Genomic DNA, 27,685 nt, shown 5'->3' with positions numbered 1-27,685 from the left:
ATTTTAAATAAAAGGGGAACGCGTTTCTTTAACCTAAAGAGTTTTCTATGCATACCAGGATTCTGAAAGTGCATCATAAATGGATTCTAAAAGAATTTTGAAAATAAATAACAAAAATAGTTTCCTGTGTAATAGTCTTCTGGGCGTCTTCTCTTCTTTGTTGTCAATCTCCTTTGCCGTCAATCTATTGGGCGTCTTCTTCTTCTGCTGGGTGTCTTCTTCTCTTCTTTGCTGTCCTGGACATCTTCTTCTTCTCTGAAACACTGGCTGGAAGAAACAAATCTCTGTGAAAAAAGTATGAGTTTTCTTGCCCTTCTATGATATAAATTAATTTATATAGATTTGAATTTAATGCATCTCTGGGCCAAGATTATAATTCTGCTGCGTCTTCCAGATTTGTTAGCTTTCTAAGATTTGTTAGTTTCCCAGGACTTTTATTTTATTATAAAACATATATTAAATTATTATATATACTTTACATTAGCCTCCCTTTTGCTCAAAGTAGAATTAGACTCCATTAGCCTTTGCCGTCAATGCATGCTTTCTTCCAGATGTGTCAACCTCAACCTTGGAATTCTAATTTATTATAAAATATATTTTAAAACATTAAATTATTTGCTCTATTCCCCCTAATATATATATATATATATATATATATATATATATATATATATATATATATATATATATATATATATATATATATTATATCAATGCAATTTGATTAATTTTTGCAATATATATATATATATATATATTATAAATATAATTTGTAATTATAATCCATAATTTTTGTAATTTGATTATTTTGTTATATGTTATTTTAAATTGATTGGAAAAAATTAATTGTTGTATTTTTTTAATTAAAATATAGGTTATTGTATTTTTTATAAAAATTTCATATTTATAAAAAAAACCCTATATTTTTTATATTTACACGTTTCCCCACGTTTCCGTTTCCTACTTTTTTAAGGAAATACGTTTCTACGTTTCCGTTTCCACGTTTCCACGTTTCTGTTTCCGTGCTACCTAGATTCATACAGAAGTGCGAATTTTTTCCTATCTTTATTATCTTAAAGTTCACATTTCGTATCCATCATTTAAACAGAAGTGTAAACCATTTTTTATCTATATTATATTAAATATTACATTTCTTATCCGTCAGTCATATAGAAATGTGAATAAATTTTTCCTTTTACAGTAACAAGATATCCCAACTTAGCAATAGATTTAGACGATATCTACAAGAAAATTTTTCTATTCTTCTTTGTGTTAAGTAACAAGAATAAACAATTAGACTTGAATTTAAAATTTTTAAATATTAACTTTCCTCTTATACCAACAAGTAGAGAGGAGGATAGATATATACTCATTGGGTGACCTATAGAGTTAGAGGCATCAGCAAGTTATCTAGCTACATCATTCAATACATTCTCTCAAGATATTTTGTAATATTAGTTATTTCGTAGATATAGGTTTTCTGATCATTGGGTCAAACTATGTAAATTTTTTTTTTCTCTTTCCTTTTTCGTTTTTACTTTATCTATATCACACACACACACACACATGATTGGGTCTGTATCTCTATCATTAAGTAATGGTAACCAGGAAACAGATGTTGGAAGATTATATTAAAAGAAGAGGAAAGATTATATTAAAAAGAAGAGGAAAAATTATAAACTTCATAGGATATAAGAAATTAACCTTTCCGACCGATCGAGGGTTTTGTTAAGAATAAACGTGCTTCATTAACAGTTTAAGATTGACGCTTGCATACCATCATAGCGTAGACATGGTGGCCGGTCGGCTAGACAGAAGTTTATTGAGACTGTTTCTGTTATGAAATCAGGTTGCTGCTATTTGGTTATGCCAAACACATGATTGGGTCTGTATCTCTATCATTAAGTAATGATCACCAGGAAACAGCTGTTGGAAGATTATATTAAAAGAAGAAGAGGAAAGATTTATCAGTAAGAAAATGGTGGATTTTTCTTAGTAATACTTGTATCAACTTAAGCATGGGACATCTAAACATAACCATATGTATGGTGGCTAGGTACCTGCTAAGGATAATTCTTTTATTTTATACTGTATGATTACAACAAATGAAATCCAGAAAAGATGATCTTAGTTATCACTATGGATTGATAAAAGAGAAATCCAGTAGAAATAGCCACACTCAGTGCCAGAACACCTATTATTCCTAATGCGAAACCTGGCCTAATGTTCATCAAATAATTCTGAAACAGCCCCATTGCTTCGCAAATATCCTCATTATAGCGCACATAATACTTCTTTTCCCACTCCATCCAATTCGAAGGCGGTTCATAGTTTGCCTCCAACAGTTTCTTCTCCTTGATGCGCATTCGCAGCGCAATCCTGTTCTCATTCACTAGCCTTCCCTCATAATCGCGTCCCTTTGATCTTCTACTTCCAGCCATGCTTAAGATATAGAGCTTTTTTGAGAACAAGTAAGAAACCCCTGCAGGCTGTTGAAGAAAAGTAGTGTTGGAGGATAAGAAATTGGTTGCATCCATTCTTGAAGAGGGTTGTGACTTAGCTAGCCTAAGTTGTTGGAAATAATTCAAGTGTGGTCTTTTGCTGTTGCTATATTTCTGGTTAGTGGATGTTAGTTCCTAGAATTAAGGTTGAATAAGTCTAAGTAGTGGGTTGTCCACTAAGTGTGTTAGAAAACTTAGGAGTCATGGCTTTGTGGTGTAACAACTAAGTGGAGAGAGTCTCTATTTAAATGCTCACTTACGTGTTTAATGTAATTCTTCTTTAATTTAAAATTTATTAAAGTTTCTTCCTCCCAGACTTGTTCAGTTTTTAATGCGTATTGTGAATTAATTCTCTAATTTCCTACAAGTGTGGTATCAGAGCAGGTTGTTAGAGGGTTGTGAGTGATTTTTGAGTTGTGTCTCCAGACTACTTATGGCTTCTACTAGTGTTGTGTTAAACTCATCTCAGAATGTTCCTATCTTTATTAGTCTTAATTATCAGTTCTAGCGTATCAAGATGAGAACCTTGTTTATGTCTTATGATTTGTGGGAATTGGTAGAAAATGGTTTTGAAGATCTTGCAGATGCAGAAAGATTAACTGCAGCTCAACGCACGGAGTTGAGAGAAAAGCGAAAGAAAGATGCCAAAGCATTATCCCTAATTCAACAAGCATTAGATGAAACAATTTTTCCACTAGTTATGGCTGCCACTACATCAAAGGAAGCATGGGACCTGCTTGAAGAAGAATATCAAGGCACTAACAAAGCTGTTACAGTGAAGCTACAACCATGCGCCGAGAGTTCAAAAACTTGTCAATGAAGCAAGGAGAATCAATTCAAGCATTTTTTTCAAGAGTACACTTGATCGTGAACCAAATTAGATCCTTTGGTGAAAAATTAACAGAGCAGAAGGTTGTTGAGAGAGTTTTGCGAAGCCTTCCCACAAAATTTGATTATGTTGTTGCCGCAATTGAAGAATCAAAGGACCTCACTAAGTATTCTCTTCAAGAGTTAATGGGGTCACTTCAAACACATGAACAACGGATGAACAGAACATCGAAAAGTACTATTCAACAAGCATTTCAATTGAAGCTTGACTTGAAAAAGAAATTTGATGATTCGAATCAAGGCAACTCTAGTCGTGGACGCGACAGATCCTTTCATGGAAGAGGAAGAGGCAGGGGAAGAAGTTATGGCCAGCAAAGAAACACTAATTACAGAGGTAACAACTCTAATTTTGTTCCTTGCTCACATTGTGGAAGATCAAATCATGAAGAAAAAAATTGTTGGTATAAGGAGAAATATAGTCAAAACAAAAATATTCCACAGTGTCATTATTGTAAGCAATATGCCCATATTCAGAAAAATTGTCTTAAAAAAACTGCTGAGCAAGAAAATGCACAAGAAGAAAGGGATATTCATGAAGAAAATTTATTTGTTGCTTGCTTATTTACTCATCGTGAAAATTTTGATGATGTTTGGTATCTTGATAGCGGATGTAGTAATCATATGAGTGGCAACAAATCACTCTTCCTGGAACTTGATGAGTCTGTGAAAACACAAGTAAAGATGGGAAATAATACTCGTGTTCAGGCATGTGGAAAGGGTACAATCTCTGTAAGGACAAAGTATGGTGAAAAATATTTGCATAATGTAATGTATGTTCCTGGGTTAGCACAGAATTTACTTAGTGTTGGTCAATTGATAAAGAAAGGGTATTATATAGTGTTCGATGATGTTGAGTGTATGATTTATGAAAAGGAGAACATGAAGTTAATTTACACTATCAAGATGACAGAAGATAATATGTTTCCACTTGTGTTTTCGAAAGTTTCTATAAATGCCTTTAATGTAGTTAGTGATGATTCCTTGCTTTGGCATCAAAGATTTGGTCACCTTAATTTCGGTGGACTAAATTTGTTGTATAAAAAGAAGATGGTGGATGGGCTTCCAATGGTTAGTATTGAAAAACAATCATGTGAAGCTTGCATTTTTGGTAAGCATCATCGAGATAAGTTCCCTCAAGGTGGATCATGGAGAGTCTCAAAACCTTTAATGTTGGTGCATGCTGATGTTTGTGGACCAATGCAAACACCCTGCTTGAATGGAAGTAAGTACTTTGTGATTTTTATTGATGATTTTTCACGGATGACTTGGGTGTATTTTTTGAAGGAGAAATCAGAAGTTTTTGAATGTTTCAAGCAATTCAAAGCTATGGTTGAGAAGCACAGTGGCTACCAAATTTTGACACTTCACACCGATCGTGGTGGTGAATTTACTTCCACAGAATTTAATAATTTTTGCAGTAACATTGGCATCAAAAGGCAACTTACAGCAAGCTATACTCCCCAACAAAACGGAGTCGCTGAGCGGAAAAATAGAACAATAGTTGAAGCTACTAGGAGCATGTTAAAAGATAAAAATCTTCCAAAGAAATTCTGGGCTGAAGCTATTGGAGCTGCTGTCTATCTTCTCAATAGATTTCCAACTAAAGCCTGAAGCTTGGCATGGTTGTAAACCCAATGTAAGTCATTTAAAAACATTCGGGTGTATTGCTTATGCATGTGTACCTACTGAATTGAGAAGGAAACTAGACAACAAAAGTACTAAATGTATTTTTGTGGGCTATAGCAAGGAAACTAAAGGCTACAAATTTTTTGATCCTGGTTCTAAAAAATTAATTATCAATCGTGATGTCATTTTTAAGGAAGATGAAGCTTGGCTTTGGGAAGATGCTAAATTGCAGCCTAGTATTCTGGTGGAGATTGTAGATGTTGAACCAAATAGCCAAAATGAGTCTTCATCATCTCCAGATTCAACACCACGAAGAGTAAGAAGACTTGCTGAAATTTATGAATCTTGTCAACATGTTTGTGTTGTGCAGGAACCTTGTTGCTTCATGGATGCAATAAAGAAAGAAGAATGGCGAGTTGCAATGACTGAAGAGATTAAAGCAATTGAGAAGAACAACACATGGACCTTAGTGGATTTACCAGAAGGAAAGGAAGCAATTGGGCTGAAATGGATTTATAAATCTAAGCTCAACTCAGATGGTTCTTTGCAAAGGAATAAAACACGACTTGTGGCTAAAGGGTATGCACAAATTCCAGGTATCGATTTCACCGAAACTTATGCTCTAGTTGCACATTTTAATACAATTAGAACTATGTTGGCAATGGCGGCTCATAATGGATGGATGATTTATCAATTGGACATAAAATCTGCATTTCTTAATGGTGAATTGTTGGAAGATGTGTATGTTGAGCAACCTAAAGGTTTCATGGTGAAAGGGCAAGAACAAAAGGTGTATAAATTGCACAAGGCGCTCTACGGACTTAAACAAGCACCAAGGGCTTGGTATAGCAAGATTAATTCCTATTTTGCTAAGAATAATTTTCAAAAGAGTGCTAATGAACCTACGCTTTATGTTAAAACTCATGGTAATGATTTCTTGGTTGTATGTTTATATGTTGATGATATGGTGTATACTGGGAGCTCTTCTCATATGATAGAAATATTTAAAATATCCATGATGCAAACTTTTGAGATGTCAGACATGGGTTCTTTACACTACTTTTTAGGAATTGAAGCGGTGCAGGATTCACATGGAATTTTCATTTGTCAAAGAAGATATGCTATTGATTTATTGAAAAAAATAGGAATGGAGAATTACAAGGCTGTCAAAACTCCATTGAATGCGAATGAGAAGTTGTCCTTAAGTGATGGAGCTGAAAAAGTTGAAGAAAAGCACTTTAGAAGCATTGTGGGGAGTCTCTTGTATCTTTCACATACAAGACTTGATATTGTTTATAGTGTTAATCTAATTTCTAGATTTATGCACAACCCAAGCAAGAATCATTTGGGAGCAGCCAAAAGAATCCTATGTTATGTTCAAGGAACTTCTAATTTTGGCATTAGGTATTTAAGAGGCAAATCCAATAAACTTATTGCTTTTATTGATAGTGATTGGGCTTCTTGTTCAGATGATAGAAAAAGCACAACAGGGTATGTTCTTAGCCTTGGTTCAGGAGCCATTTCATGGTGCTCAGAGAAGCAAAACAATATAGCCCTTTCAAGCACTGAAGCAAAGTATGCAGCTGCAACAACTACAACATGTCAAGTTGTTTGGATAAGGAGAATCTTGGAAGACTTGAAGCTAAAGCAAAATGAAGCAAGTGTGATATTTTGTGATAACAAATCTGCTATTGCATTATCCAAAAATCCAGTTCAGCAAGGAAGGACAAAACATGTTGAGACAAAACATCATTTCATTCGAGAATTAGTTACAAATAATATTGTAGAGTTGCAGTACATCAACACTGAAGAACAACCAGCAGATATTTTCACAAAAGCTGTAACTGAAGCCAAATTCATCAAGTTTTGTTCAATGATGGGTGTTGAAGCCCTTCCTTGAATTAAAGGGGGGAAATGTTGGAAATAATTCAAGTGTGGTCTTTTACTGTTGCTATATTTCTGGTTAGTGGATGTTAGTTCCTAGAATTAAGGTTGAATAAGTCTAAGTAGTGGGTTGTCCACTAAGTGTCTGTTAGAAAAATTAGGAGTCATGGCTTTGTGGTGTAACAACTAAGTGGAGAGAGTCTCTATTTAAATGCTCACTTACGTGTTTAATGTAATTCTTCTTTAATTTAAAATTTATTAAAGTTTCTTCCTCCCAGACTTGTTCAGTTTTTAATGTGTATTGTGAGTTAATTCTCTAATTTCCTACATAAGTAACCATTATTTATAGTGGCGCAGATAAGTAGTTGTGTGGTGTTAAACATAGTCCAATTTCATCCGATTCTGATGATGTCCTATCATTATTTGGCATGATTCTAATTGGGTTTAATTTTGATTTATTATTTATTATTTTCCTATTTCATTAAAATTTCAATTTAATTATTTATTATTTTCTTATTTTATAAAATTAGAATTTCAGTTTAGTCATTTATCATTTTTGTATTTTATAATATTAAGATTTCGGTTTAATTATTTATTATCCTCCTATCTTATAAAATTAAAATTTTAGTGTAGCTATTTATTATTATTTTTATTTCATAAGATTAAAATTTTAGTTTAAGCTATATTGTAATAGTATATATTATACACTATTTTGTCAATAATATTAATTTAGTTTATAATCCAATTCATAATTCTACACGGCAATTGGTAAATTTGGAAAGGGTGTCAATGGCCAAGAGAAGATGCGTTGCTTGTAGTTGCACAATTGCAGTGGCTTTTCCATGAAGGAAACATGGCGGGCGTGCGCTCTGTTATTCTTTTTAAAGTAAAATTTTACGTAGAGATCAGAAAACAATTCTAAAGTAAATTTTCCTTATATATATATATATATGTATGTATGTATGTATAAAATAAAACTGATAAGTGATCATTGGTTTCCATATTTGCATGTTTCTTATGTAAAAATGTAAATATTATTATTATTATATGATTATATGTTAATTTATATCTAATTTGAAATCATCTATTTATATAGTAATATATTGATACATAAATTGGTGCTCATTTTGCACTCAAGAAGATGGCCTTATCTCTTTATTTTTGACTAATAATTATATTTAGTTATTTTAATGATAATTAATATATCCAATTATATATATGATTGCATGACTGAATATGTAGTACTCATTTTATTTCAGAACATGATTATGCAATAGGGATGACACTTCAACCCTTCAACCTAATCTTGACTTGCTTATTCTAAACAAAAAAAAGATTTTTTGATAGAAACCAGAATGAGAGTGATGATAAAGATAGAGACAAGAAAAATTTCTATAAGCAAAGAAAGGGTGAGAACAAGAATAGATTTATCCCCATTTCGTGCCTCGTAAATTATATTAGATAAAAGTTTATTTTCATTTTTTCTATACTAGCTTATCTACCTTTTCCCTTTTTCTTTGTTCTTTCTCATGTATATTTCCCTTTTTTTTCTTATTCTATCTCTTGAATCTCCCTCTATTTTTATTCTTTTCTCCCATTTTGTTCTTCTTTATTTCCTTTCTTCTCCATCTCTTTCCGTTTATCTTCTGTGTTTCCATTCTTCTCCATCTCCTTCTCTTCTCTTATCATTCTCCATGTCTTTTTTTTCATCCTTCTCCTTCTCCTTTTCTATCAAATCTAGTGTTGGAAAAAAAAATTCTCTGTCTCCCACTTTTCGTCTTCATAAATCCTTCTTCTCTGAGGCATTAACCTTAACATCATCTCTTTCAATGAACCACGACAACAACACCAATAATAACAACAATAATCTCTTCCCTAACGATGATGATAATCTCATCAATAACAAGTATGTTTCTTTATTTTTTTTTCAAATTTTTAATTTTGTTGTGGTTATGAGCAAGCTAAAGGGCAAGAAGTGAATTTTTGAATGGTGTAGTGAACGTAGGCTATGATAGGTTAAGGCATGGAAAGGACTATAATTTCCTTGTTGAGTGGGGATTAGGATCCCCCACTTTTCCTGTAATGCAATCAAGGACAAGTTTTCACCAAACGGGGTGGTGAATGAAATATTCAACTCTACCACACCTTGTAAGCATCTCTATTAACTCTTTTATAAAAATTTTCAAAGCTCAAAATATAGATGACACACCCACAAGTCAAATTTATTTTATTCATTTACCATATTTGATGAATATTTGTGCATGTATTATTGTTGAAGCATGTTCTATGATCGTGTATGCTAGGACTACACGCATGCACATGTGATGCAAGACACTTGGGTCCTTTCCATAATGAGTTGTGAATATATTCCAAGTATGAGATGATACACAGTCGTGCATGATGAAGATGTACGCCTATACACTCGATAAAAAAAATACAGTTTAAGTTGGTTACCATGTATGATCATGCATGAAAAAATGCACAACCATGTATGAAGTTGGTTATATGGTTTAATGTGTCTCTGAAGATCATAGGACACCAACGATGGATGTATACAACCGTTTGGACAATCGTGAGTGAAGATTGCACAAACATGACCATCGTAATATATAGTTTACTAGGTAAATTATTTAAGAATTACAAAAATAAATTGTGTCCAAAAATTCTATTTCAGTCTATATTTATTGTATATGTTGCGTATTTTGACACATAAAGTGAAAAATATCAATTAATTCTCTAATGTAAAATACCCATAAACCATCCATGCAATACATATTATAAAATTTTAATAACACCCTCATCCATTCCACAAAGTACAATATGAATAATCCCCCTAGTGCACCTCGTACAGTAAAATCTCTATAAAGCCCCCACATGCGATACACATAGTAAAATATTAGAAAGCTCTCATGTGTTGCACATTGTAAAATTCTATTGAAACCTAGTGTGTGCCACACATATTGTGATTCAATCACACGCTAAAGAATTTCAACCCAAATTTAAAAAAATCAAATCAACACGTTAAAAAACAATACACAATCATCGTATAAATGAAATATAAAATTAATTATTCTATAGATATCTAGATATAACAAAGTTTCTTTCTTGATTCTAGGTTTTAATTTCTAAATGAAAGTAAGAGAGATTGAAAACCATATATTTAAGCTTTTGTGACAGGAAGAGTTCTTTAAAAAAAAAAAAAAAAACAGGGTTTTGTTTAAAAATGGGAAATGAGAGAACCTTTAAATTTAATTTTAGAATTTGGTTATATCACTCCTAAAATACGAACAATAAAATTATATGTATAAATAATATATATAAATAATAACATATCATTATATAAATAAATATTATTTTATCTTTAATTTAAAATTATCTAATCACATAATTTTATAATATTATTTATATACAAAATTATATATATTATTTATACATATAATATTAATTAATGTTATATAGACCACCACAAACATTTGTATTTTAATTAATTTCGCTGATAGAAAATTGTATGTTTACATTTTCAAGCTTTTGCATGAATAACTTTAATGAGAAGCACATGACATGATGAGCACCACGTTTTGTTTGCGGCTGCCAACACCATCATTTGGATTGTCTTCCTTTGTCTTTTAAGAGTAATATGCTTATGAATTTGATTCCTTTCCTGTCTAATCAAAAATTCAAAATCTTCATAAACTTTTTCGAACTCAGTTTCCTAAAATCAACGGCAAAGGGGATCGTTTCTTCTACGAAATATGTAGTCAAAACCTACAAAAATGTGCTCTGAATTTTCTTGTTGGGAATATAAAACAGGGAAAACGGGGTAGTTTGGACTTACACGAATGGTTTAATCTGTCATAAATTTTCCCATATAAAATTTTCCAACAAATAAAATATTATACCTCACTCTTCTTTTCTTTACCGGCCCAACTATTATTTTCTTCTTCTTGTGGTAAAAGAAGATGATCGATCTTCTCCTTGGTTCTGAGTCATAACTGTACGTGCAAATGCATGATGAAGTTTATATTATATAAAAATATTAAAGACAAAGAAAAAAGTGACAAATTTATCGAATATTTTCCTAGAAAATTTGATTTAACGCCGTAAACAATGGTGAAGTTTAGGATTGTTATTCTCTCCAATTGGTTCAATAAATATCAAGACTATTTTCAGAGATCCAGCGCAGCTGGGTATGTAAGTTAGTAAACCTTAAGTTTAAGAATTATGAAAATAAACTAGAAAAAATTATTAATTCTTGAAGAACTAATGGCAACTTCGACATATAATTAAATCTGGATGGTCATGTTTTGGCTTATGTTCATTTGTTAAGAATTTACGTTAAGTGAAACCCAAATAAGATGATCTTAGCCAATTCCACAGCTTGAAACAAGAGCAACCCAGTAGAAATGGCCACACTCATTGCAACAACACCTATCATCCCAACCGCTATACCTGGCCTAATGTTCATCAAATAACTCTGCAACAGCCCCATTGCTTCACAGATATCCTGATTATAATGCAAATAATATTTCCTTTCCCACTCCATCCAATTCGAAGGCGGCTCATACTTTGCCTCCGACAATTTCTTCTCTCGAATGCGCATTCGCAGCACAATCATGTTCTCATCCACCAGCTTTCCCTCATAATCTCGCCCTTCTGATCCTCTACTCCCACCCATGCTTAAGATGTAGGGCTTTTTCACATCGTTCTTTCGACATAGCAATGAGGAAGAAACTCCATGATGGAGAGGAAGAATGGTGGAGGATAAGAATTTGGTTGCTTCCATTGGTGAAGTTCGGTTCATAGATAGCTTAAGTAATGCTCGTTTAATGTTGTTGTTACCTAAATGATTGGGAAGATAGTTAAGCATTTATAGTGGGAAAGCCGCGTGGTAAATTGTAAAAACTTAGCTGAAATGGAAATAAAACGTCTAGAAACCGTGTCCACAAGAAAAAGTGTGACGCTTTGTAGGGTTTATTTGATTGATTTCTTGGAAACGTGTTAACGCAGTATAGAGAGGAAAATTAAAAGAAGATACTCAAATATTATCTATCGAAGGCCCTAAATTTCAAAGAAAAGAAACGGGGAGAGAAGAAGACTAGAAGGAGAAGAGTTGATTTAGACATGTAACGCAGTATGTTTAAAAGAGTCTAAACGCCCACAATAATACTAAAGTTTATAACCCCTAATGGCAGGTCAAACTAGAGCTAGTTTGTACCAATAATATGCACAAATTTATATATAAATAATAATGTATCATTATATAATTATGTATTATTTTATTTTTAATTTGAAACTATTCAAATACATAATAATTTATTATCGTTTTTATTCAAATTTATAGATATTGCTTGTTTGCATAATTTTTTGAACTAGAAATCAACCTTTGAGATATTAACAAAATTTTCTTTCGCATACATACGTACATACATACATACATGTATATGAATGTTGTTTATGTATGTGACAAAATTGTATTAACTAAAGATTACATATTTACTGAAGAAATGAATGCCAATGCCTATTTGATTAATATAATTTATTATAATCTTTTTGAGAAGAAAATTGAATTTATTTATGGAAATTTAGACTTTAACAGATATAATATGTGAAAAAGAGAAAAAAATTTAAAATGATAATTTCTAACTCTAAATGGTGAGAAATTAAAAAATTGAAAGATATTTAAAAAGGATCAAATTTATATTGGAAATATATAATACATTATAAATTTAGATTTAATTACACAAACAAAAAATATGTTTTTAAATAAAAAATAAAGTTCCACCCAAGCTATGGTCAAGGATCACAGACTACAAGCCACAAATTACTATTTCTCACCCAAAGTTAAAAAAAAAAATAAAGCTCCACCCATCCTGTGGTCAAGAATTGTTAAACTACAAACTTTGTGTGCTTATTACCATGTATTCCTTCCTTTCATTATTTTATATATTTTATGATTAATGTAATTTTTAAATGAAAGAATATAAATTTTAAAATTGAAGCTTTGACACCAAAAAAGATGATGTAATCATGTGTCTGATAGATAATACAACAACACACACAATTTTTAAAAAAATAAGTTTTTTTAAACTTTATCATTAATTGAAACTAAAGTAAACATTATTTTTTAACAACACACACAATAATGCATATGATTGTTAAAAATTCACACAGACATGCATTAAATAATTACAAAATTCTATTATCCAATGAGAAATATTTACCATCTATTTAAAAGATAAATTAGTGATAAAACCATCTTCCTCTAATGATAGAGTAAAATCTAATCGTTCCTATATATAATTTAATGGGATATGTGTGGACCCATTCATCGATCAAATGGGTCATTTTATTATTTTATGGTCTTAATTAATGCATTTGTATGTGGTCTTATATTTGTTTATTATTAACTTGAAATGTTGCATTTGCTAAATTATTAGCACATATTATCAAATTAAAGACACATTTATTAGATTATCCGATCAAGTTAATATAGTAAATTTATATCTAAGATATTTGACAATTATTACATTTATATGGGGATTGATGTTAAGCATCAAGTCCCACATTTTTACACTCAAAATAGATTAGTTGAGTTTTTTATCAAACAACTTCAAGTAATTACACGTATTTTATTACTAAGAATTTAATTACCAACTTTTATATGAGGACATGCTATGTTACATGTTGTAACATTAATTCGCTTGCAACCTTCTTCTTATCATAAATATTCTTCTATATAATTAGTTTTTGGTCACCAACTTGATATATCTTATTTGAAGATATTTGATTACATTGTATATGTTCATATTGCATCTGATTAACGCACTAAAATAAGACTCAAACATCCTTGGGGAATTTATGCTAGATATAATTCATCATCCATTATCAGATATCTTGAACCATTGACAAGTAATTTTTTTACTACACATTTTACAGATTGTCACTTTGATGAAACAACACTCCCATCTTTAGGAGAAAAGAAAATGTATCCTAAAGTTAGATATGAACTCATTTGGCACTTACTTACTATGTCTCATTTAGATCCTCATATATCCTATAGTGAAGCTAAAGTGCAAAAAATATTTCGTTTACAAACAATTGCCACCAAATACCTGATGTAGAGATGACAAAAGTGACAAGATCACATATACCAACTGCCAATGCACCTGCAAGAAATAATGTGATTACTAAACAGTCTATTCAAATAGTGACGATAAATCTATTATACATCAGAAGTGTGGTAGACCTATTAGATCAAAGGATATTGTTATTCAAAAACGAAAAATAAAATCAAACATAATCATGATGATCCTAAAACGATTAAAAAATTTACACTCGCTAATATTTCTCTAAAAGAGATTACAATCCTTGAATGATCAAAGCCTTTGAAGTGGAACAAATTTCTAAAATACAAGAAAATGAGAATACAACCTCTATAAATTATGTTCATACAAAAAAGATGTAGAATTGTAAAACAATTAACATTAATGTTATATTCTTATTTGTGGTAGCTATTGAAATTATGAATGATGATAATTTTGAACCATGTACTGTGGACAAATGCAAACATAGGCATGATTAGCGTAAATGAGAAGAAGCAATTCTAGCATAATTAACTTTTCTTTAAAAGTATTAAGTGTTTAGGCTTGTAGTCCAAATATCTAAAGACATCTAACCTGTTGGATATAAATAAGTATTTGTGAGAAAAATAAGACTGCTAGATATAAAACAAGACTTATAGCCCAAGACGTTTCCCAAAGGTCGAGTATAGACTTCGATAAAACATACACAAATGTAATGGATATAATCACATTTCGATATTTTATCAGTTTAATAGTCTTTGACGAGCTAGATATACGTATAATGGACATAGTTACTATTTATTTGTATAAAAACTTAGATACAGAAATTTATATGGAACTTTTAAAATGATTTAAATTGTTTGAAGTAAAAAGGTTCAATTCAAAAAGCATGTACTTAATCATGTTCTAAATATCATTGTATGGATTAAAACAATCTAAAAGAATATGGTACAATCACCTCAATGAATAATTAATAAAAGAAAGTTATGTGAATGACCCTACATACTTATATGTCTTTATTAAAAGGCTAGAATCAGGTTTTACCATTGTAGTAGTATATGTTGATGACATGAATTTAATCGAGACTTTTAAAGAGCTCTTAAAAACTATTGAATATTTAAAAAAAGAATTTGAGATAAATGATTTAAGGAAAATAATATATTGTTTCGGTCTGTAGGTCGAGTACAATTAAAATGGAATGAATGCTTATCCATGAATCAATATTTATTGAAAAATTGTTAAAACACTTTAATATAGATAAGACTTATTCTTTGAGTACCCCAATGGTCATTTGATTTCTTGATTCGAAAAAGAACCCATTTCATCCAAAAGAAAAAGATGAAAAAATATTTAATCCAGAAGCACTGTATCTTAATATTATTGGTGTCTTATTATATTTGGCTCAAAACATTAAACTAAATATATCTTTTGTAGTGAATTTATTTACTTGATTTAGCTCTACATCAATCCGTTGTTACTAGAATGAAATCAAACATATATTTTGTTACCTATGTGGAATTAGGGATTTGAGATTATTCTATTATATTAAATCTCCTAAAAATTCTAGTTTGGTTTGATATGTAAATGTTGGTTATCATTCTAACCCTCATAAGACTCGTTCTCAAGAGAGATATATTTTTCACTTATAATAACATAACAATATCACATCATTCTACCAAACAAACCTTAGTTGTAATATCTTCGAATTATTAAAAAATTTTAGCTCTCTATGAAATGAGTCAAGAATGCATATGGGTACCATTTGTCATCTATCACATTCAAAATACATGTAGTCTTCTTTCTACAATAGATACTCTTTCAATATTATATAAAAACAATATAACATGTATTGCCTAAATTAGATAAGGATATATTAAAGAAGGTATAACCAAACATATTTCACCGAAATTATTTTACACTCATGAGCTTTAGAAGAGTCGAAAAATTTATGTCGAGCAAATCTTATCTAACAACAATCTTGTAGACTTATTCACTAAGATATTATTGATATCAATATTTGAAAAGTTAGTATATAACATACGTATATGACAACTCAACAAACAATCAAATTAATCTTATTATAAAGAGAAGAGCATTCACCAAAAGGAGCATTCATCAGGAGAAGCACTCAATAGGGAGAGCAAATCTTTTAAGTATGTCACATATTAAACAAAATGTGCATTATACTATTCTTTCTTTTATTAGATTTTGTCTTATTGAGTATTCCTAGTAAGATTTTTAATTAGATAGTTTAAGTATGTCCAACCTCACTTTACAATTTATCAAATAATTTTAATCCTTTATTTTGATTTTTCTTCTCACCAGATTTTTTCTCAGTTAGATTAATGTAATTATCTATAAGTGATAAAAATTCAAAGAAAAGTGCTATGAAATGGTGGCTTTTCATCGATTAAAGTGAAATAAAAATAATAATGCATTTATGACCTTTTAGTACAAAACAATTAATGTTTTGGGCGACCACATTTCATGTCAGTTTCAATTTTGATGGCATGGAGGGCGGTGGCAAAATGTTATATGCACCCCTCGTCCTTTGTATTTTGATACACACACTTTAATTTTTCACTTTCACAAAAAGTTTGCACAACTTTGTACAATCAATCTTTTGTCTCTCAACCTTAATTTATTTTTATTTTCTATTTACAATCCTCAATTATTCAATTATATTTATAAAACTTTACAATTTGATGAAAATGCACGTACATAACAAGTCTTAAATTCATTTTCAACTTTGAAATCTCACATTTTCTCCTCGCATACTCAAAACTCACCACAAATGCACTATTATCAATTACAAATTCAATGATTTCACTTAATTTTTGATGAAAAATTGGCAAAAAATAGTTACTAAACCATTCATTATCATGTTCACCAACTTATAATGTAGAGATTTAAACATGGTATGAATTTAGTGTATTTCGAGTCTTAGTTTATTCGTAATTATTTTTGATGAAATTTGTGAATAGATTTGTGTTAAAATTGGTGTATAATTGATCGGTGTTAAAATTAGGTTTAAAAATGGTAGATTTAAGGTTATTCGGTTACCATGCATGATTCGCTCTCACCACGCAAATCACACATAGTGATTGAGGTTGAAGATGGTGGCTTATTTGATAATTTTCAACCATGAGTGACCCACATGGTAGGGCTTTTGGATAAACCAATGGGCTATTTGGTATGAGACATGTACATATGACCTACATGTTAGGGGTTTTTTTTTTATATTTATGGTATGTAAGGTGGGGGGTTGGGGTTTGCAATCCACCATATGGGGTGCGCATGGTAAGGGTTTCTTTTGTTATTTTCTACCACGCTTGTGTTTATTCGATACATGTAGCACATGTGCTGGGGTTTTTCTAAAATTTTCTAATTTTTACGGTTTTATGATATTTTTCATTTGAGGGTAATTAATATTTTCTAGTTTAGGGTTTTTTAACATTTAGATTTTAAAGTTTTTGTCCGTTTTCTTTGAATAAAACATGTATTATAAAAGTTAACCTATTTTTATTTATATTCTTGGAGAATCTTGCTTTGGGATATAAAAGAAAGAAGGACTAAGCATTTGATCATCTTAGATTTACTAAGAAATTGGAAAAAACCTAAAATTTCATTTATAATGCTCCTACAATGTTTAATATCAAAGTACCCCCTAAATTTTAATAACATTTCATTTGACCCCTCAATTATCTATTCCTAAAATTTCATTGAAAAACTTATAATGTTTAATATCAAAATTCCTCCCTAATTTTAATAAAATTTCATTTAACCCCTTATAGTGAATGAGGAGCTTATATAAATGAGGGGAAGGGTAATTTTGATATTTTAAAAAAAGTCATAGGTATTTTTGCTTAGAAATAGTGAATTTGGGCATTTTTCCTTGAAAATAGTGACTTTATGCATTTTTGCTTAGTAAGAAGATATTTTGGCTATTTTTTATAATTTCCCTTAATATTTTCTAGTGTAGGGTTTTTTAACATTTAGATTTTAAATTTTTTGTATGTTTTCTTTGAATAAAACATGTATTATAAAAGTTAACCTATTTTTATTTATTTTCTTGGAGAATCTTGCTTCGGGATTTAAAAGAAAGAAGGACTAAGCATTTGATCATCTTAGATTTACTTAGAAGTATCACTTTAAAGTGCAGACGCTATGGCCAACGTTAGGTCAACTTTGAAGGATTGACAAAAAGAAATTTTAAGGACCTTATTTTTTGAATATTTTCTTCATTTACAAGATAGTCAATTCAATAGAATGTTGGTATACACTCCTTCATTCTACGTGATGTGGTAAAGGCGAACTCCGGTTAAGAATGTTGGTTTATTATTTATAGGGTTAATGTTTGATTCAGTCTGTATGAGTTTACCCTTGTGACAAGCCTACAATTCAAGAGGTGATCCAATATACATCAATATCTTTCGTGTATCATCGGCCACATGATTCAAGAGACATACTTCATTGATGAGATATCAATAATGTATTCTAACATTTTACACGTCTTTGAATAGAAGGCATGGGAGGATAATGACTTTGATGTCCTGAAGTTAGTGCTATTTTACTAACTTCACTTTGGTTTATTAAGGGCCGATGATAAAAAGGTGATCCCCAAGTAGGTTAGCCAGTTATCAGATGACATTGATGGAATCAATGCATACCTATAGGGTTTGCCTAACTTTGACATCATCCCATCATGGGATGTCTCTTATCCACCACCTCAAAATGTGTGATTGTATTGAAAAGGACATGTGCTCTGCCCAACTTTCCAATCTGTCAAGTGTCTCATATATCCCAAATTGTGATAACAATTTAAAGGTTTTATTAAAAAATTATTAACATATTATTTATTATTTAAGAAATGATAAATAATAGGATTAGACGACATAGTTACTTAGAAAGCTAGAGGTAACCCTATAATATTGTATTGTCGCATAAAGGGGGGCTTATTCTTGATCAGCCTAAACTCTATGTATCCATTGATGTGATATGCTAACTAGAGAACTTCCTTGGGGATCACCTTTTTGTTATCGACCCTTAATAAATTAAAGTGAAAATAGTAAAGTAATGCTAACTTCATGGCATCGAAGTCATCATCTCCCAATGCCCTCTATACAAAGATGCATAAGATGTCAACATACGCCACTGATGTCTTGTCTATAAAGTATATCTCTCAAATCCTATGGTCAGTGGTAGACAAAAGTTACTATGTATATTAAATTACCTGTTGAATTGTAAGCCCATCATGACCGAACTCATATGAACTAAACTGGATGTTAACCATATCAATTCTAAACTAGAACTCCTCAATGGAGTTCGCCCTCACCACCTCACATAGAATGAATGACTGTACAAGTAGTACTTTGTTGAAATGACTATCTTTTAACGAAAGAAAATGTCCAAAACATATCGTTCTGAAAATTTCTTTTTGTCGAATCGTCAAGGTTGATCTAGTACTGGCTATAGAGTTCTAGTGGCCACACATCATCACTTGCATCTTAAAGTGGCGCTATTAAGTAAATCTAAGATTATTGCATGGTTAGCCCCTTTTTCTATTATGTCTTGAAGCATGATTGGTCCCTTTTTCTGTTATGTCTTGAAGTAAGATTATGCAAGAAAATATATAAAAATAGGTTAATTTCCATAATACATGCTTTACTCAAAAAAAAAAAAAGGTTAAAAAATTTGAAAACTACAAGTAAAAAAACCTTAAACTAGAAAATATCAATTACCCCCCAAAATTAAAAAATATCAAAAACTCGCAAAATCGAACAATATCATAAAACCCTGCCACACATGCTATACATATTGAACAAAAACATGTGTGGTGGAAAATTACCAAAAATCCCCACCACGTGTGCCCTGCATGGTGGATTGTAAACCCCCTCCCTCACGTACTTAAAATAACCAAAAGACCCCTACCACACAATTCACACATGGTTAAAAATATCAAATAAGTCCATGTCTTCAACCTTGATCACCATGCATTATTAGTGTGGTGATTGCAAATCATATGTTGTGATTGAATCACTCTAAATCTATCATTTTCAAATACGATTTCAATATTAATCGATTATATACCTATTATAACACAAATCTATTAACAAATTTTATCAGAATTGCCAAGGATTGAAACTATTTTAATAATAAAACAAAAATTGACAAAATCGAGACATTAAACGCCCTAAATATACACTAAATGCTTAAATCTCTAGACTATAAGCTACTAAACATAATAATAATAAAGAACACTTTACTAACCCTTTTTCCCTTTTTTTTCTGCTAGAATCAAATGAAATTGCCAGATTTGTGATCACTAATAGTGTACTTAGTTATTTTCAAGTATATAGAGCGAGAATGTGAAATTTTGCTGTTGAAAATGAATTTAAGACTTTTTACATGAGAACATTTTAATCAAATTGTAAAGTATTGATTACTTCCCATTTAACACCCAAAAAAATTGATCTATTCTATTTAAGCCCGTTTTATTTTAATCTTTTTTTTTTAAATTTCCCTTTATATTAATAGTGGTACATACAAAAACTTCTAAAGCTTTTATTATTATATAATATTCTTAAGTTAGTCCATTAACCTAAATCAAAACCAAAAAAAAAAATATATATCATAATTATTAATTTATCTCTTATTAATGTTTTGATATTATACTCTCTCTCTCTCTCTCTATGTATTGTATTGATAACGTGATTATTAGTAGTTTCATCATCTGATTAATCATTAATCGTCCATTTATCAACAAATTAGTATTGATTAAGGATACATTAGAGGTGTCAAAGAGGTTGGGCTGGCCGAGGTCTAGGCTCTTTATTTTAGCCTGATTTGGACAAGCATGACCTGCTATTGTAACAGATCATGTCAACCCGCAAACTGGCTAGAGTGTACTATCGATCTTCCTAAATCAGTATTGTGCTAAAATATTAAAAAATATAAATAAATAAATAAAATAATAATTATAATATAAAAAATTATAAATTTTTATAAGAAATTAAAATTTTAGACCTAAAAAAATAAGTTGAGTTCTTTGAATCAATCTCACATATGTTAAACAATCAAAATTTAGGTTTAGTTAAAACATGATATTAAACTTTTATTTATAATGTGTAAAAGACATGAATATTTATATTCTTTTAGATGTGAGACACTTTTGCAAAAGTACGAAATGCAAAAGAGTCTCACATATAATAGAATATATTCATCCACTATAAATAAAGACTAAACAAAAAGTAAGTTTTAACCAAACTCAAGTTTTGGATCTCATATTGATGAGATTAATTATGAAAACTCAACTTATCAATTATAAATAAATTTATCTTTTTTTCGATCATAATTCAATTTCATAATATATTTTCTTTTATTAGAAAATATAATTAAAAAATTATTTAATAACAAAAATATTTTTTATTAAATTAATGGATTAACTCAATAAAAGCTTGTGGGTTGGCTTATGAAGGCTTTGGTATGACACGATCTTTTATATATATAAAGTCGTGTCATGAACTTAGTAAATTTTGCTTGTTATTGTACTAGACTTAAATCCAACAGAACACACAAGCTTAATAGATGGTACTAAAGCGGATTCAATCAGATATGGTCTATATACGTCTCTAGGATACACTAACACCTTAAAAGTCTTAAATTATGTGACATAATTCATCAGGTAAATGTTTATTCAAGGATATAATTACACCTGGGATTGAATTTGGTAAATCACTAAGAGATGGAATCATTATAGCTTTGAAATTTTCTAACCATGAATAAATATTTATTGGTTTCTAATTTAACGTCAAAACAAAAATTTAGTAACACTTACTTTATTGTTTAGCAATAGGTTCTTCGTTGTGTGTGCATTAAATATATATAGATGTCAAACTCAAAACTTCTAGCTAGCGCTGTCTTATTATGCGGCAAATTGACCACGGGATAAGATACTGCGGCCTCACAAATCACAAATATAGACAGGAAGGTGCTTGCCGTAAAATCTTTCAAAATTGACGCATTTAAAGAGGATCCTAATTCAAGAAATTTTCAATTGCAATACTTTGTTGTCAATAAAAGAAGCCAAGCTACTCTATACCTAGTGAAGAAAAAATTGAGTTGAAAATTTGGGGTGTGTACGCATGCATGAACTAATTAAATTTTCATACCATTAGAATTCTAATAAACTGTGTCTCTTTTCCTATCTTTGTTATACTAAAGTTATACATCATTTATCCATTCTTCCTATAGAAATGTGAATAAACTTTTCATCCTATAACAATAGGAGCTTAATAGTAGATGTAGACAATATTTATAAGAACATCTTCTTATTCTCCTCCCTGGTAACAATGAACAATTATTTTATACTTCCCAATCGGGTTCATTCTGTCATCATAAATATTCTGTTTTAGTGGTGAATAAATTCTCATAGTCATATTTGAATTAAGAAATTTTAAATATTAATTTCTCATCTCAATCTTAGATATATAAAGGACTAATACAAGTAGAGAGGGAGATAGATATATACCCATTGGGAGACCTATGGAGTCAGTGGCATAAGCAAGTTATCTAGCTACATCATTCAGAACATCCCTTTCAGGATATCTTATAACATCAGCTAATAACTATATCATGAACGTTGATTTTTCTATCATCGGATGATGCTACGTTAAATATTCCTTCTTTTTTTTCCCAATGTTAGGGTCTATTAACATATCCTTAGTGTTGTTACTGTAGTTTGACTTGTGCAATACATTAAATTACATACATTAGCCTGGGACAAGACATCTTATATATATATGTACTGTCCATCATTAATATTCACACAATAATGGCAATAACATTTTGTAGTCAGATATAAGAGTTTGGTTAAGTCTTCCATGAAACATCATAACTGGGAAAGCTTCATGCGGAAAAGTTGAGGAATTTGTGTCAAAGATACATGATTAGCTTTTGAAAAAGTTGTAATCAAGTTATGAACTTCAAAGGATATTATAATTAATTAACCTTGCCCACTGATAATGAACGTGCTTTATAACAGTTTAAGATTGACTTCATAGCGTAAAAAATGTGGCTGGTTGGCTAGAAAGAAGTTCATTGAGACTGTTTCTGCTTTGAAATCATCTTAATTTCGCTAATGAGCAATTTGCTCAGCATCTGATTTCCTTAACTTTATGCCTAATACAAAAGCTTCTTTTAAATTATTTTACATTTGAGATTATATTCCCAGTTGATTTAAACAACAAGAAGACCAAGCTACAATGACTATCAGTTTGTCTTGCTCCCACAGGGTAGCTTGAGCATATGGAATCCCCGAGTTACACCTAAACAAAACCGTATATATGGTGGCTAGGTACCTGTTAAGGATAATTCTTTATTTTATACTAAAAGATTACAACAAATGAAATCCAGAAAAGATGATCTTTGTTATCACTAAGGATTGATAAAAGAGAAATCCAGTAGAAATAGCCACACTCAGAGCTAGAACAACTATTATTCCTAATGCGAAACCCGGCCTAATGTTCATCAAATAATTCTGCAACAACCCCATTGCCTCGCAGATATCCTCATTATAACGCACATAGTACTTCTTTTCCCACTCCATCCAATTCGAAGGCGGTTCATAGTTTGCCTCCAACAGTTTCTTCTCCTTGATGCGCATTCGCAGCACAATCATGTTCTCATCCACTAGCCTTCCCTCATAATCGTGTCCCTTCGATCTTCTACGTCCAGCCATGCTTAAGATATAGGGCTTTTTTGAGAACAAGCAAGAAACCCCTGCAGGCTGTTGAAGAAAAGTAGTGTTGGAGGATAAGAAATTGGTTGCATCCATTCTTGAAGATGGTTGTGAGTTAGCTAGCGCAAGTAACCATTATTTATAGTGGCGTAGATAAGTAGTTGCGTGGCAATTGGTAAATTATAAAAGCGTGTCGACAGCCCAGAGAAGATGCGTTGCTTCGCAGTTGCACAATTACAGTGGCTTTTCCATGAAGGAAGCATGGCGGGCGTGTGCTTTATTATTCTTTTTAAAGTAAAATTATAGGAGGAGATCCCAGAATAATTCTTGAGTAAATATTCCGAATAAAATATAAACAAAAACTGGTGAATGTTCATTGGTTTCCATATTTACATTTTTCTTATATACATATTATTTCGAGCAAAATTATATATACTAATAAAAAAGATAATAAAAAGATATATTAATTATTATTAAAATAACTAAATATAATGATTAGACAAAAATAAAAAAGATGAGACTATTTTCTTAAATTACCGTGGAATAAACTATGAAAACTTATAATAAATATTAATTTATATATCAATAATTATATGTTATTATGTAACTAGATGTTATTTTATATCATCATATGTATATAAATTTATACTTAATATTAGTTTACATAGTTTATTGTACAATCATTTAATCAAGAAGATAGTCTCATCTCTTTCATTTTTGTCTAATATTTATATTTAATTATTTTAAAATTTTTTAATAAATAACAATTTTACCTTTATTTTCCCATATAATTTTTCTAGCAAATAAAATATTAGACCTCTCTGTTCTTTTGTACCAGCCCAACTATTCATATCTTCGACTTTCGGTGAAAGAAGATGATCTTCTTCTTGGTTATGAGTCATGACTGTAATTGCAAATGCACGATGAAGTTTATATTATATCAAAACAAAGAAAAGTAGTAACAAATTTATTGAATGTTTTCTAGTGCAGTTGGGTATGTGAATTAATCAACCTTAAGTTTAAGAATTATGAAAATAAACTAGAAAAAATATAAAATGTGCATTAATTCAAGAAGAACTGATGCCAACTTCAACTTATAATTAAATCTAGATAGCCATACATTGGCTTCTGTTAATTTGTTAAAGATTTACATGAAATGAAAGCCAAATAAGATAATCTTTGCCAATTCCACAGCTTGAAACAGGAGTACCCCAGTAGAAATGGCCACACTCGTTGCAACGACACCTATCATCCCAACCGCTAAACCTGGCCTAATGTTCATCAAATAACTCTGCAACAGCCCCATTACTTCACAGACATCCTAATTATACTGCACATAATATTTCCTTTCCCAGTCCATCCAATTCGAAGGCGGTTCATACTTTGCCTCCGACAATTTCTTCCCTTGAATGCGCATTCGCAGCACAATCATGTTCTCATCCACCAGCCTTCCCTCATAATCTCGTCCTTCCGATCCTCTACTCCCACCCATGCTTAAGATATAGGGCTTTTTCGTATTCCTCTTTCGGCATAGCAATGAGGAAGAAACTCCATGATGGGAAGGAAGAATCGTGGAGGATAAGAATTTTGTTGCTTCCATTGGTGAAGTTCAGTTCATAGCTAGTTTAGCTAATGTTTGTTTAGCGTTGTTGTTAGCTAAATGATTAGGTAGATAGTTAAAAATTTATAGATAGAAAGTTGCATGATAAATTGTAAAAACTTACCTGAAATGGAAATGGAATGTATAGAAACCATGTGGACAAGAAAAAGTGTGACGCTTTGTAGGGTTTATTTGATTCAGAAGATAATAATTTTAAATTAAATGAGATCACAAAGGACATTACCGATGCTAATACAAACAAAAAAAATATTCAATAAAGACAATATTATAAGACTTCTCGATATTAGGATTTTTCAAGTTAAAACTTAATTTTAGTTATTTTATTAGCTCAATTATGATAGTTACATTAAATTAACCCTTAAAATGTATACTTGGAACATTGTAAGGTTAGCAGCATGTAAACTCGAAAGAGTTTGTCTTAAACCTTTTGGCAAAAATTTATCATCTTCTACTAAAGACATTCGTTCTAATATAATAACTCTTTTTGATACACTTCTAAAAAACTATTTATAGTTTATCTGTTTTTTCGTTAGTGTTCTAATATTTGACAAGTTGTTAATCTCGTTGGTTATCAATAACTTTATTTTGAAGTAAAAGTTATAAACTTATTTATCATGCTATGTTTTGACACGATTTTGTTTATTACATAGTTTATGTTACTTTATATCAGATCAAATCAATACAAAAACATTTGGATTTGATTTAGGATTAAAAAATTTTAATATGATTTTATTTTAGATTGAGGTAGGGTTAAAGAGATATGAATAAAACCTAATGATTTTAGCTATCAAACCTATGAGTATATTTTTATTCTTAACTTAAATTATACGTTTTACGTATATAGCGAGAGGAATTATTAATTGTCTTATTTTTCTGAAGATTCCCCTGTATGAACTCCTTGGTAAATACTTTTGATTTTGATTTCAAAGATATGAAAAATATGGGAGAAGACTTAATAGTAAAATCATGGACTTTAGAAAAATTACTTTTACTAAAGTTCATTTCTACTTTTTAATTTCCAGGCAACCGCGTTACGAGTATGTAATGTGAACTATTTTCATCCCATCCCATTGGAAAATAAAAGAGGAGACGAAGAAATTAGGGATTGGGTCAAGTCAACTTCAACACATAAGATGACTGTATGTTGATGGACCTCAACAAAGCCAATTAATTTGTTACATAGGCCCTCTATATCTGTCAAAAATGAACTGGGCTGGCCCAAATTCTATGTCTTCATTTCATCAATTACAATATATTTTTAAAATATATAATATATAGGGATATTAATTAAAATCGATAAAAATTTTTCCGCTTAAACCTTTTTAGATAAACGTAGAGTGATTTTACCTTTATAAGTAAATTTATTTGTAATTCCAAAAATACCCTTCCGACCCTGTGGGTGTCAAGGGTCATACAGGGTGCGTAGGCGAGGGAAGGGATGCTTGAATGCATACAGGGTGTGTGGGTGCATGCGGAGTGCGTGGTGCGTGAGGTGCGTGCGAAGTGTGCGGTGCGTGTGGGGTGCGTGAACGGCATACTTTTCCTCTTTGTCACCAGCAACACAGAAAGAATAAAATCCAGCCAAATATACTATATAATAAGCCTAATAAACTCAAACTAAAAGCATGCATCCAGAAGATCCACTTACCTCAGACGAATCCGATGACATTCTCGATCACAACCACGATCTCACAGTGCCAATCTCAGTAAAACCAAAGTAAATGGACCTATAAAGGATAGCAGATGGGTGGGTTTAGTGTGTTTTGGATAATGCGGCGTAGGAAGTAGGGAACCAAATGGGCTGAGTAACTCAATTAAACGGCACTCAAATCGCACCCATACGCACTCTATGCCCGTACACACGTTACGCACCTTACCACTTTACGCGCCCTGCTTTGCCCAATTTTTCACTTTGTTAATATTTTCAATTGGACTAATAATTGATCTTTCAAATAAGTTTTTCAACCTTCGAATTATCGAATGTAACAAATATACAATGTTAGAAGCTTTTCAGAAGAAAAATTTTCGTGAAATTAAGCATAAGTAATAAGTCGGGAAGGGTATTTTTGGAATTAAAAATTTATTTGTTTATAAAAGTAAAATTGTTTTACGTTTGCCTAAAAACGTTTAAGTAAAAAAAATTTTACCTATTTTAATTAATATCCCTAATATATACTATAGCCATCAGTCCCTATTTAGTATTGGATATTCAAATGATATGTCCGATTAAGTATTAAAAGCTTATATTCCATGGCATATTCCACGGGAAGAACAATTGGGGCGTGGGCATAAGGGTCTTTATCACGCAATCAATAGTTCACTTCATTTCATTTCTAAGTAGGTT

General features: G+C 30.8%; 3 protein-coding genes across 3 annotated transcripts; all 3 read right to left on the bottom strand.

Annotated features, from left to right (window-relative positions):
- Positions 1 to 2,096: 2,096 nt before the first annotated feature.
- Positions 2,097 to 2,537, bottom strand: LOC123197484. The gene has a single exon (XM_044611806.1). It carries the CDS (start codon positions 2,535 to 2,537, stop codon positions 2,097 to 2,099), a length of 441 nt encoding a protein of 146 aa, XP_044467741.1.
- An 8,692-nt stretch (positions 2,538 to 11,229) lies between these two features.
- Positions 11,230 to 11,682, bottom strand: LOC123197483. Its single transcript, XM_044611805.1, has one exon. It carries the CDS (start codon positions 11,680 to 11,682, stop codon positions 11,230 to 11,232), a length of 453 nt encoding a protein of 150 aa, XP_044467740.1.
- An 11,492-nt stretch (positions 11,683 to 23,174) lies between these two features.
- On the bottom strand, positions 23,175 to 23,970 carry LOC123198376. Its single transcript, XM_044613072.1, has one exon. It carries the CDS (start codon positions 23,814 to 23,816, stop codon positions 23,376 to 23,378), a length of 441 nt encoding a protein of 146 aa, XP_044469007.1. The 5' UTR covers positions 23,817 to 23,970; the 3' UTR covers positions 23,175 to 23,375.
- Positions 23,971 to 27,685: the final 3,715 nt, after the last annotated feature.

This window comes from Mangifera indica, chromosome 15 (assembly GCF_011075055.1).
Source record: "Mangifera indica cultivar Alphonso chromosome 15, CATAS_Mindica_2.1, whole genome shotgun sequence".
Classification (NCBI taxonomy): Eukaryota; Viridiplantae; Streptophyta; class Magnoliopsida; order Sapindales; family Anacardiaceae; genus Mangifera; species Mangifera indica.
Note: the sequence above shows the minus strand (reverse complement) of the source record. Positions and strands in the feature narration are given on the sequence as shown.

Coding starts and splice junctions, on each gene's coding strand:
- LOC123198376 (XM_044613072.1), bottom strand. CDS start 23,816: ATGGATGCAACCAATTTCTTATCCTCCAACACTACTTTTCTTCAACAG.
- LOC123197484 (XM_044611806.1), bottom strand. CDS start 2,537: ATGGATGCAACCAATTTCTTATCCTCCAACACTACTTTTCTTCAACAG.
- LOC123197483 (XM_044611805.1), bottom strand. CDS start 11,682: ATGGAAGCAACCAAATTCTTATCCTCCACCATTCTTCCTCTCCATCAT.